A 13,173-nucleotide genomic window follows, 5' to 3' on the forward strand; every position below is an offset into this window, starting at 1 on the left:
CGCTGCCTTGTCTTCTTCCTTAGAATCGACGTCAAATTGAAATCAAAAGCGAAATTGCCTTGAAAAGTTTGTTTGAGCGTAGGATACGCACGGGTTTACTTTGATACAGTAGATCAATGCGCACACGCCTAACACCAAAACAACAACAGTTTTACATAAATAAACCACACATGCCTCAAGTGCCACAACACCAGGTCTGTGTTTAAAGCTGACATTTCCAGCGTGTGTCAGTCTTTACCTCCTGATGATGCTCCGTGTGCAGCCACAGCTCAGTCCAAAAGAAAGAAGCGCATTTTACAGGGCGCAGAGCAACTTTTTTTTTTTTTTTAAATTCAGCCGCTCCAAGAATCCTGCAGCTGTAGCGCAAATGTTCCAACACGCTACAGTTTTCTTTCAACTACTGCATAACTCTGTAACTCCTCTGCAGCCAATATGACAGTTTCTGATCAATTAAATCCTGTACATTTCGTAACATTGCGCATTCGAACGGTGTCCAGCGCGAGGCTGCTGCCTCTCTGTCCCGCCCGCTCATCTTGGATCTGCAGCAGCGGAGGGACACTTTTATTTCTTTAATCTTTTTTAAACATTGCGCGCTGCATCATGCATGTTACGCTTGTAAAGGAGAACCCCCCCCACCGCCTTCCGCAGGTCTGGGGAAAGCATGGGGAGGAGGCAGCACCACAACATCGCAATGCCAGTCTGTCCCCCCCTCCTGTCCTGCCCACTTTTTGTGCCAGGTATGACACTGAAGGAGCTCCCCCGTCTGCATCCTCGTCTGCTCTACAGCCTGTGCTATGAACCACAATATCTGGCCCTAAGTGTGTCTTATACTGTACAGCTTTTCATTGTCAGCTTGAAATAAACCTAACTAAATGTTTAATGTGTGGCTCATGAAGATTGTTTTGAGCAGAGGGAGTGGCCTGTGGCCTCAGTTTGGAAATGTTATGGCGTTGATCTCTTTATATTTATTTCACTCAGTCACTGTGAATAACGGCAGGTCATATCTCTGGATCAGGGTCAAGGCCAAGTTTATTCATAAAGCACATTTACATAAAACAGTCATCACTGCCCCAAAGTGCTGCACAGGTACACAGTGCAAAATACAAAACTACAACAAACACAACAATATAACACAATACGAAAAGTAAAGATTAAACAGTAAAAATAAAAATATTTTACAGAGTTTTGAAGCTCTCAGTTAAAGTGTCCTGTCTAGTGTACAGAGCGAGGGAGTTCCACACTTTAGGGCCTGCTACAGTGAAAGCTTTATCTCCTTTACTTTTTAGATGAGATCTAGGATGATCCAGCAAACATTGGCCTGAGGATCTAGAGCTCTCACAGGGCAAAGACAACAATTCAGATAAATATGGCAGTGCCAGTCCATGGATGAATTCAAAAACAAGTAATAGATTTTTGAAGTTGATTCTGAAAGCAGCAGGTGACCAGTGAAGAGAAGACAGAACAGGGGTGATATGTTCATGTTGTTCATGACGTGCATTTGGAGTTTGTGAATCGACGACTGCTTTAGACCAAATACAAAGAATTACAATAATCCAAACGAGTCGTGATCAATACATGGAAAAATCTGTTCAAACTGGGTTAAAGGCAAGTAGCGCTTTACCTTACTTAGAAGCCTGAGTTGGAAAAAAAATAGTTTTTACTACTGTGTTGATCTGTTTTTCAAACTGAAATGAACTGTCAATATGAAATCCAAGACTTTTGGCGGATGAACAGCAGTGAGACGCAAGTGGAGCAAGAGCACTAAGGTCAGGCTCACCAAAAAACTCTATTTCAGTCTTTTTCTCATTCAAATTGAGAAAATTCAGCAACATTCAGTCTTTGACCTCTGTCAGTAAGGAGCAGATGAGTTAGATTAAAGTTCCAAAGGCAAGTCGATCTGTACATCATTTGCAACGCAGTGAAACTGAACATTGTATTTCTTAAAAATTGAGCCCAATGGCAGCATGTACAATGAAAACAGAACTGGCCCTAAAATTGAGTCTTGGGGTACCCCGCAGGTAAGGGGGCTTTCTGCGAAGTAAAAAGAACCAAGGTTTACAGAAAAACACCTGTCAGTCAGATAATAATAATAATAATAATAATAATAATAATAATAATAATAATAATAATAATAATAATAATAATAATAATAATAATAATAATAATAATACATAAGTCTTATATAGCGCTTTTCGGGGGACACAAAGACGCTTTACAGATGAGACGAACAAACAAAGATGGCAGAGCTATTGTTGGTTGTAGGTGAGCTGAAACAGGTGGGTTTTGAGTAGTTTTTTGTAAGTGGCCAGTGAGTCTGAGTTTCTGATGTGGATGGGGAGTGAGTTCCAGAGGGCGGGGGCGGCGATGGCGAAGGCTCGGTCCCCCAAGGTTCGGTGCTTTGATTTGGTGATGGGTTTGAGGAGGTTTAAGTCGGCAGAGCGGAGGCGACGGGATGGGCGGTGGCGTTGTAGGAGGTCTGTGAGGTATGGGGGGGCCAGATTGTTGAAGGCTTTGTAGGTGATGAGCAGAACTTTGTCATTGATGTAATGGATATGACTTAAACCACTTCAGCACTGCGCCACATCCCAACACATGATTCAAGGCGGGATATTAAAATATTATGGTCAACAGTGTCAAAGGCTGCCATTAGATCTAAAAGTACAAGGACTGCTGAACGGCCAGAGTCTGTAATCATTATAATTAAAAAAAGATCATTGAAAACTTTTAAAAGAGCCGTTTCAGTGCTGTGCAAAGATTTAAAACCCGATTGGAATTTTTCACAGATATCAGAAGATTTAAGGTGCGACTGTAGTTGAGCATAGATCACTTTTTCAAGAATTTTGGACAAAAATGACAGCATTGAGATTGGCCTATAATTAGAAAACAGAAGGATCCAAATTCTGTATAGCAGAAGTTAGGAAAGCATTTACCAGAGTCAAAAACATCCTTTAACAGTCGAGCCGGAAGGTTATCCAGTTTTAAGGACAACCTTTAAGAGTTCAGATAATGAAAATCAGTAAAAACAGCTGAGCATTCAGGGGCAACACTAGGATCAGTGGCTACAAAAGGCAAAGATATGATAAGATATGTTCAATATTTTGTCGTTAAAGAACTGGCAAAACTTCTATATATTTGCCATATACCTAGACTTTGATCCTGAAACTTAGCAAGTGACTGTCTGAAATTCCCAGTGACACATGGAGTTTGTCCTTTTTCCATTTCCTTTCTGCACGGCGACAGAGGTGTCATCGTGCCATGGCTCTGCGAGCTGGGAACGCCGAATTTTAAAAGGCGCTACAGTGTCGGGAATGTCCACGCACGTCAAGTCAAATAAGCCAACCAACTCATCGATGTTCAGAGCAGGACTGTAAGAAATTAGCTGAACGTTGAGATCAGAGGCAGCAAAGGCCATAGAAAAAAGTGGCACCGTGGATGAAGAGATGATGTGCTGGGACGCATGATTTACTTTTGGATAAGGGCATCACAAGAGAAAAAAAGCACAGGGAAATGGTCTGATATACCAGCGTCACAAATCTCTGTCAGGTATGGTTGACACGGTTCAACCCTTCTCTTCAAAGGTATATTATCCAGTGGCGTGCCGTCCATACAAGCAGAGCAAGCAGTGATGCCTCCTTGAGACACCGTGCCCTTTACTACACTCTAGTGGCTATTTGTGGAACTGCCTGGTTGACTAAGCCCCGCACACATTCATGTTGGAGACCTTAGGTAAGCGGAGTCACCAGTCACGAGCGCTCTGAGGACTCATCTATGTTCAAGAGCAGCTTTTTGAAGGTCATGAGTAAGCGGAGCGTTGTCCCGATTATGGCCTCTCTGCGCATGCGTGAGTGAGCGGAGGCACCGGAGGATCCCGCCAAACTCCAGCAGAGAAAATAGTGCGGTGTTTCCTGAAGAAAATGTTTGAGTAATTATTATACCATGGTCTGGGTGAATACTGGATTCTGATTGGCTGGTGCATTATTTTGGTATAACCGCACACGTAGTCCGGTAGTTAAATCACTGGGATATCACTCCGCTGTGGCGTCGCCATAGCAACGCATGACACAGCTGAATCAGATAAAGGCGTAATTAGTGACTGACAGGAACGTATGAGATGGATTTTGTTTAATTTCAATGTTTTTTGCCAAAACAAAATGTTTGCTAAATGTTTGTAGAGGAGAGTGAGCAGCTAGGTTAGCTACTGTTAATAACATATGAGCTTTACATTTCTATTGAAAACGGTTAAGGCTATTCATCATTTTCAGGCGTACATAAAATGATCCTGCATTGAAGCATATTTGTCTGGATTAGTAAAGTCAAACATAAAAGTTTCAGTTCGTGGGGCCCAGGTGTGAGCGACTCCACCACAGCTCCATAAACAGTTGAGCTGGTTGAGCTAGCTAGCTTTAGCTTCAGGTTAAACAGCGTAAAAGTGAAATAACTCCTGCCCACGAGTGCCGCATATCAGTGTTTCCTTCCAGGGAAAAGTGTTTCCGGGTTAGTCCTGTTGTGTTGTGATTCTGTGCTGATGTTGTGTCGTTGAGCCTGACTGAGATCCTCGTAATAGCTGCGGAGAATGACTCGCTCTGAGACCAGCCTTCAGTGACCGGCTAATAACCCACACAAAATAGTCCCGTAGTCTGGCAGATTTAGTGACTTTAGTCAATGAAAAAAACATTTATTATAAATGTTACGTTTGTGGGACCCTGGTATAAGAAGATTAAACAACGAGGAGCCGCATTAGACGATATAATGCACTTCGCGTCGTGCATTATAACCGTCTAATGCGGCTCCTCGTTGTTTAATCCTCTTATAGGTTAGGACAGGTTTGTGAGGGTCCATGACGCAGTTGGAGCAGGGGCAGAAACCACAAAGTACGGACTATTACACCGAGTGGACATTCAAAGTGACGGGACCTTTTCTTCACACAAGACCAAGGAGGCTTCGGGCTGGACCAGGACGCTAAAGGTGAGTGTGGGCGAGGCTGTTGAGTGAGTGAATGTGTGTACGTGAAGTGCCATGAAGCAGCATAGAGTGGAAATGTCCAGCAATAATATAAATCTTTATGAACTGGAGACACATTGATGGGGTGTCTTAGTATTTTGGAAAGTAAACCAACATAGGCCTACAGTAGTTCATGTCATTGTGTGTTGCATTATCAGTATGTGTCTGGGTGGTCGATGCAGTAGCACATACGCATCAGTGAGTATTTGGGTCATAGCACCCATAACCCATAAATACAATTATTCATTACTAGCCCGTTTGCTAATTGGACCTGAGATTCAAAGTGTAGGCCTGTGACTTGACTTGTTCCCACCTCTTTGACTGCGCTGCATTTTAGAGGCTGTGCGGTGTTTCCTGGTGTGGATCAGATAGAGCTGAACCGGTCGGGCTGGTCTCAAGTGTAATAAACACGAGGCTCTGTTCAGACGCTGTACGGAACAGACGAGATGAGCACAAGGTAAGCTTAAAGCGTTACAAGACTACACTGAACACACACAGATGACCCCGTACTCCGTGTTTACTCAAGGCTGGCTGTCGATTGTGTTGCTTGTTTTACAGGGACAGAGCAACTTAAAGACCAACACAGAGCGCAGACATGCCCTCCACCACACAGGGGCGCACTACAACCTCCCACAGAATAAGGTGAGAACCTCCAACTTCCTCCAAGTCAAAGAATAAGAGCAGTTCCAGGGTTTCTTCACACTGATGCAGGAACCGCAGTATAATGGCCCGAAAAATCCAGCCCGACTCAGGCCCGTGGGCATAAAGTCTGACTTTGAATTTTAGTCAAAGTGATATTTTTGCCGACTAAAACTGGACTAAAACTAAATAAAAAGTTTCTCATGAGACTAAAACTATGACTAAAATGTCCAGATATTTTAGTCGACTAAAATAAGACTAAATAAAAATGAAAAGGAGAGACTAAAATCATCCAAACTTCTACTGACAGTCTGAAAAAGCCTCAGATCATTTAAATTCACTGTCATATGAACAGGTCTGAGCTTTGTTCATGTGGAGCAGCTCCATGAAGTCGAGGACCTTGATTAAATATGATTATAATGAATATTATAAATATAAGTCGACTAAATTAGTCTTAATTTTAGTCGACTAAATTGACATGCAATTTTAGTCGACTAAAACTAGACTAAAATTTTAAAGTTTTTTTTGACTAAATCTTGACTAAAATTAAATTACATTTTAGTCAAAAGACTAAGACTAAAACTAAAATAAAATATGTTGTCAAAATTAACACTGGCCTGAAACAAACCCGATGAAAATAATTATTAATAGTAGTATAATCACATGTTGTATCCCTAGACTGAGTGTATAGTGAGTGTTTGACATTGTTGTAATTGCACTCTTTATTTTCACAGTTTAATAATGACTCCGCTCTCATACAGTATTCAGCACACATGTGTCTGTCAGTCTGTTTGTCCTCAGAATCGATCTGATGTGTGTAAGTGCTCGACGCAGCCTAGAAAGCTCCTCTCTGAGCTTGGACTTGGTTTATTCTCGAGTTACCTCTCGTTTCTAATGCTGGTTCTGTCCACAGAGTTTCTCAAATAGATGAGCTCAAAGAAAAGAACAGGATTCTTATGTAAATATGACTTTAACTATAACTAACTAATCTGCTGACTGTCAGAATCATTCAGCCCAGTATTTTATAGACATTATGTTTCAATAAGATGATTCTGTCTCTTCTTCAGAGCAGAGCTGATGCAAAGCAACGAACGGCTGCAGAGAAACTTCAGGTACGGACACATTCACTTTGCTGAAATTAAGCTCCAGTTAAAACAGACACTTATATTCTGTCTTTGTGTTCAGGAGAAGAGCTGAAGATCGGAGGTAAACTGTCCACACTGTTTCTGACTGTAATCTTATGAGTTCACCAAATCAGTCTGGAGTAGACAGTAAAACACCATAAAGTGAATACATTTCACTTGTAGCCAGGGGTTGAAGTGGGCGGGAACGGCGTTCCCCCACCTTGCATGGCCAAAAAAAACAAATTCACGATTGACTTTTTTATTTTCATGCACATACGATGCAATAAAAATAAACAATAAAACAAACGATAACAACGCAATATCTGCGTCGCTCCGCGGCGAGTTCGTGCCACATTGCGTGGCAGTGTGCCTGCGACTCCGTTACCATCATCTCCTACAGCGCGGGCTCAAATGGAAACATGGCTCTGTAAAATGGTGTAAGATGCTAAACTGAGAAAACAGGAGGCTCATCGTTGGACGGAATGATAGATTTTCTAAAACAAAGCACAAGGACAGTGAGCATCGTGTTTTTGGACTTTTGCTCGGATGATCCCGAGCAGAAGCAGGACTCTTCGCGGTCCGCGGCAGGTGCAGCGTGTGTTCCCCGGTGCAAAGGGCTTGACCAGCGACTTTCAGGTAAAGGTGGACCAGTTCACCTTTACCTAAAGCGGAGGATGAAGCTCATGGTGTGTGAGTTTTGGAAAACTGTTCCGCACCAGCAGCGCCCATGTTCAACCGGTCAATGCGCTAAACCTCGCTCTCTGGGCTCTAATTTAGCCAAATAACATCTGCATCATGAATCTGACAGGTGCATTTTTCTTCCTTTCTCCCCTGACTTTATTTGATACGTCTTTGTGGGAAATGTACAAGCGCAGGGATGCACTTTGTGAAGTTAACAGATAAAAGAGAGAGGCTGGAAGTGAATGTGAGCGCGTCATCTCCAAGGAGCTTTTTATCATGAAGCGCGAGGTCTGGACAGAACAGCGGCTCAGATGTTTGGTCAACCCTTAATATTACGTCTATGGTCATACTCTGTCCACTCAGCTGAGAGGAGCAGTGGCTGAGCAGGAGTTAGTCATGTTGTTTGAGATGTGGTCTTGGTTCAGTTGGTCCTCACATGTAGCTCTCTCATTCTGTATTAGGCCTTTGGTCTGGTTTAGATGTGACTTAGTCCTGATATTGCATGTGATGATAATGACATTTTTTATTAATTTATCCCAAAAATATGAATATGTTTGGTTGTGGGAGGCTCACCCCTGATCGGCCCAGTGCCCAATGACAAACCACAAATCTCCCCCAGTGAAAAAGTAAATCAAGAGCCCTGCTGTGAGCACCACGTCTAACACATCTGCAGAGAAAGTAACTGAATAGTCTTATTCACATCTGCAGCAGAATAAATGAGAATCATGCACCACGGTCAGACCCTAACCCTAAAACACCAGTCAGACCCTAACCCTAAAACACCAGTCAGACCCTAACCCTAAAACACCAGTCAGACCCTAACCCTAAAACATCAGTCAGACCCTAACCCTAAAACACCAGTCAGACCCTAACCCTAAAACACCAGTCAGACCCTAACCCTAAAACACCAGTCAGACCCTAACCCTAAAACACCAGTCAGACCCTAACCCTAGAACACCGGTCAGACCCTAACCCTAGAACACCGGTCAGACCCTAACCCTAGAACACCGGTCAGACCCTAACCCTAAAACACCAGTCAGACTCTAACCCTAAAACACCAGTCAGACCCTAACCCTAAAACACCAGTCAGACCCTAACCCTAAAACACCAGTCAGACCCTAACCCTAAAACACTGGTCAGACCCTAACCCTAAAACACCGGTCAGACCCTAACCCTAAAACACCGGTCAGACCCTAACCCTAAAACACCAGTCAGACCCTAACCCTAAAACATCAGTCAGACCCTAACCCTAAAACACCAGTCAGACCCTAACCCTAAAACACCAGTCAGACCCTAACCCTAAAACATCAGTCAGACCCTAACCCTAAAACACCAGTCAGACCCTAACCCTAAAACACCAGTCAGACCCTAACCCTAAAACATCAGTCAGACCCTAACCCTAAAACACCAGTCAGACCCTAACCCTAAAACACCAGTCAGACCCTAACCCTAAAACACCAGTCAGACCCTAACCCTAAAACACCGGTCAGACCCTAACCCTAAAACACCGGTCAGATCCTAACCCTAAAACACCAGTCAGACCCTAACCCTAAAACACCGGTCAGACCCTTACCCTAGAACACCAGTCAGACCCTAACCCTAAAACACCGGTCAGACCCTAACCCTAAAACACCGGTCAGACTCTAACCCTAAAAACACCAGTCAGACCCTAACCCTAAAACACCGGTCAGACCCTAACCCTAAAACACCAGTCAGACCCTAACCCTAAAACACCGGTCAGACCTAACCCTAAAACACCAGTCAGACCCTAACCCTAAAACACCGGTCAGACCCTAACCCTAAAACACCAGTCAGACCCTAACCCTAAAACACCAGTCAGACCCTAACCCTAAAACACCAGTCAGACCCTAACCCTAAAACACCAGTCAGACCCTAACCCTAAAACACCGGTCAGACCCTAACCCCAAAGCGCTCATGAAATTAGCTAAAACTTCAGTGGGTTAGCTTAGCTGGGTTTGGTTTGAAACAATGACTCACTAAACGAGGTTATTGTACGATGGTCTTACATGTGTAGCTTCTGTCTGATTTCTATAGATCTGTGGATCTAGAGGAGGAGGAGGAGCTGAAGAAAAGGTAAAGATTCACACTATAAGCATAAGGTCTTCTGACGTCCTGGAACACATTATATAAATTAGGGATGTCCCGATCCGATATTCGGTATCGGTAGCATATCCAGACATTTTAATAGTGTCAGATCGGATAAAGTGAATGGATCGGGTCCAATACAAAAGACGACCATAGCTCTGAGGTCCCAGCCTGCAGGTTTACCCTGACACACTGGTAAACCTTCAGGCTGGAGCCGCTGCAGATCCAGGACCGCAGAGTCACAGCCTTCATGCTATCACTAAGCTGGGCTAGTATTGCTAACCTGCCGCTAACACCTGCTTCTTAAAAATCTTACTTTAATTTAATAAAAAATTGCATGTTCACGAAAAAAATTGATTCATTAAAATTAATGCCAACTAGTGAAACTATACTGTAATATACGGAGCTCTGGAAGATTATTTCAGGGAAGAAATATAAAAACTTTTTTTTTTTTTTTACACCACAAATTATCTCGGTAATAAGATAATTTGTGGCGAAAAACATTATTCTTTAAAAAGATTTTATATATTTTTATTTTTTTTCACCCCTGAAATTTTTTTGGTCTGGCGTCACTTCCAGGGCTCCGTAGTACTATGATATAGATATTGTATAATACAAAAAGACTGTTTCGGATCGGTATCGACCAGCATGAAGCTACAGTGGAAAGAGGAGGAGCTACAGCAGCGAGAGGAGGAGCTACAGTGGCGAGAGGAGGAGCTCCTGCGGAAAGAGGAGGAGCTACAGCTGAAAGAGGAGAAGCTCCTGCGGAAAGAGGAGGAGCTACAGCTGAAAGAGGAGGCGCTTCAGTGGCAAGAGGAGGAGCTTAGACACAGGTAGAAACTGCGCTGACTTAAGTGACACAACAATATTCTTACAAAATCAAGATTCTTGAAACTCACTTTGAATTCTAACAATAATAATGTATTTGGCAACGAATTTATGCGGCTACGTGTCGATGGAATTTATTCTTAAAATCAGGCTGTGGAGTTTTTATTTTCTAGATGGAGGGTGGTCCTACAAATACTCTGCTCCGTAGGATAAAGCCGAGTGAACACTGCACGTCCGTCTGCACTGAATGATCATCGTGGGGAAAATCTTAGGTCATAGGTCGTACAGTGAAACCGGGACAAAGGTTTAAAACAGAACCGTTGTACGACCAAAGACGAGCTGCGACCGACATCAGGCAGAGTGTGATATTTTGGAAAGCGAGTCTGAGTGAGCCTCCTCTCACTGCAGAGATGATCTCTGTCAGTGTCCCAGAGTCATAAGCATCAGAGGCCAGGCCTGAGCGGGTCTGACTCTGCATTTTACAGAACTTTCCATGCACTTTTCCATGGAAATAAACACCATTAGCATGCGGCACTTTCCTCAGCTAAATACGCACCCCTGTAGCTTGATATTCTGTATAATAAACCATCATAGCTACGATTGTCTCTCAATCGCACTGTGGAGACGAGAACAGCTCACGATTTTACCATCTCCACATTACGCAATGTGACGTCTAATAATCTTATAAGACAAAGAAAATCGCAGTGGGAGCCAGACATTAGACAGATGATTGATTTTACTCAACTACCTATGACTTTCACAGCTTGATTCAGTTACTAGTGCGTAAAAATGGACTTCCAGAACCACAGCCTTGAAGTGGAGGAGCTACAATGACATGGGAATAATTTCAAAATATTGTTTCAGAAAAGCCAAGAAGTGGAGCTGCCAGCGCTGTGAGCATCAGGCCCAGGAGCACAGGCACACGTCAGTATCTCACTTTATCAAACTAAAGTCTCAGAGTTCAGACTGATCACACTGTCTCCTCTCTCTGAGCAGAATGTCCGAGATGGAGGCGTTTTACAAAGACAAACTGACAGAGGCCAGGTAAAGAGCAGAGGTCAGTGCAGGAGCTCGTGTCCATGTGACTGATGACTGTGGTCCACAGGTCTGCGCTGAAGGAGAAGGAGGAGCAGCTGCGCTCCTTCAAAGACAGGTACTGACTTCATCTCCTGTTCCTGTGACTCCTCTGACGGAGTGTGTCTCTGCAGAGTGGCTCAGAATGTGGTGCTGTCCCTAAAGACGGAGAACACGGAGAACATGAACAGTCCAGTGAACCAGAGCCGCCTCACAGAGATGTACCAGCAGCTCAGAGTGTGCACGTGGCCCAACATCCACTTCAGCTCTTCAGACTCTCAGGCCCGAGTCCTGGTCCAGGTGAAGCTCTTCTCCTCAGCTGCTCCACACTCGCCTTTGCTCTGTTTTCACTCTGTCCCTGGTGGATCTGCAGGAGATGTTCAGAGCAGCAGCTGAGCACATGAAGACAGTCACAGAGACAGTGTGTGGAGGACAGGCGGCGTCTGCCAAGGTAGGACACGCCCACATCATGAAGATGATGATGATGAGGAGGAGGAGGAGCTCAGCTCTGTCTGTTACAGGTGGAGAAGTTCAGACAGACGGCTCTGGAGAATCTACAGCTGGCTCTGTTCCACAGCAGCAGAGAGGACGTCTTTAAGGTCCAACAACATCTCTAACTAACCTCACAGTAACACTAACCTCACACATGCTGCAGTTACCGTCTGTTACCGTCTGTTACAGTGTCTGTTACAGTGTGTTACAGTGTGTTACAGTGTCTGTAGCAGTGTGTTACAGTGTGTTACAGTGTCTGTAGCAGTGTGTTACAGACTCTAACAGTGCGTTACAGTGTGTCTTGTGTCTGTTCCAGGCGGCGTTCCCTCAGTACCAGGCGGCCCCTGAGGACCTGCTCTTGGCCTCTGAGTGTTACTGGTTGGGCTGTCTGATGGGGCTGAACTCTCCTCCTCTTCGTCCTCACTGGGACAGCGCTGATGCAGAGTGTGTCTTTCCCACAGACGTCCTCAGACAAACCTGTTCTATGGCTTTGACCCAGTGCCATTAGTAATAATCTGTCAGAGTTTTCTTTACAGAAAAAGATGCTTTTGTCAAATCCGTCTCATTCGAGTTTCGCATAAACTGTCCAGTGAAATAAATCATTGTTTGCTTGAGTCTGGTTGTAATGGATTATGGCACAGATTTAAAACTCATCTCTTTTTTGAGGAAATTTGTAACATTTTAGCTTGAAATAAAAAAGTAAAACAGACAAATTACTCCTAAATAATGACAAAATGAAACAAGTCTGAGTCAAGAAGTGAAATAATGGTCAAATGCTGAACTGTATCTTAACTTGTTAACAACTGAAAGGTTAATTATTATGTTCATTGTGTGACATTTAAACTAACCTAGTTTATTATTTTATGCAGTACTATTACTTCTTTTAGTAAGACAGGTTTGTTGTAAGCTGTGCGCCGCCTACAACACATCACCTCCACCACTAGGTGGCGCTTCTGAGGAACATCACAGGAAGTGATCGAAACTAGTAAAGCAGGTAAACAAACCTGCTGTCTTACTAAAAGAACAAAACAGTAATAGTTTAATCTAAGAAGACGTATGAACTTTAAAATATATATATTTATTATGCAGTGTGATGGCACTCATATAGGGCTTATTATTGATCAGCCTCTAGGGGGCGTGCTCTCACCAAACTCATAAACTAAATGCGGCCCAGAAAACCTTCATGTTTCAGATGGATTGTGAAAGTGAGGGAAAACTGTACCTCCTC

The 13,173-nt window shown here is 43.5% G+C and overlaps 1 protein-coding gene across 1 annotated transcript in view; it reads left to right on the top strand.

Annotated features, from left to right (window-relative positions):
• Positions 1 to 12,453, top strand: part of LOC306981548 (uncharacterized protein) — a gene marked incomplete at its 3' end in the record, with an annotated part of 30,908 nt that extends 18,455 nt beyond the window's left edge. The window contains exons 4-9 of the mRNA XM_079581155.1: positions 11,376 to 11,423; positions 11,485 to 11,532; positions 11,588 to 11,753; positions 11,827 to 11,904; positions 11,975 to 12,052; positions 12,262 to 12,453. Of these exons, the coding sequence (XP_079437281.1) occupies positions 11,376 to 11,423; positions 11,485 to 11,532; positions 11,588 to 11,753; positions 11,827 to 11,904; positions 11,975 to 12,052; positions 12,262 to 12,453 (610 nt within the window). The remainder of the gene's footprint in view (positions 1 to 11,375; positions 11,424 to 11,484; positions 11,533 to 11,587; positions 11,754 to 11,826; positions 11,905 to 11,974; positions 12,053 to 12,261) is intronic.
• Positions 12,454 to 13,173: the final 720 nt, after the last annotated feature.

Source organism: Gobius niger (genome assembly GCF_951799975.1).
Source record: "Gobius niger genome assembly, chromosome: 22".
NCBI lineage: Eukaryota > Metazoa > Chordata > Actinopteri > Gobiiformes > Gobiidae > Gobius > Gobius niger.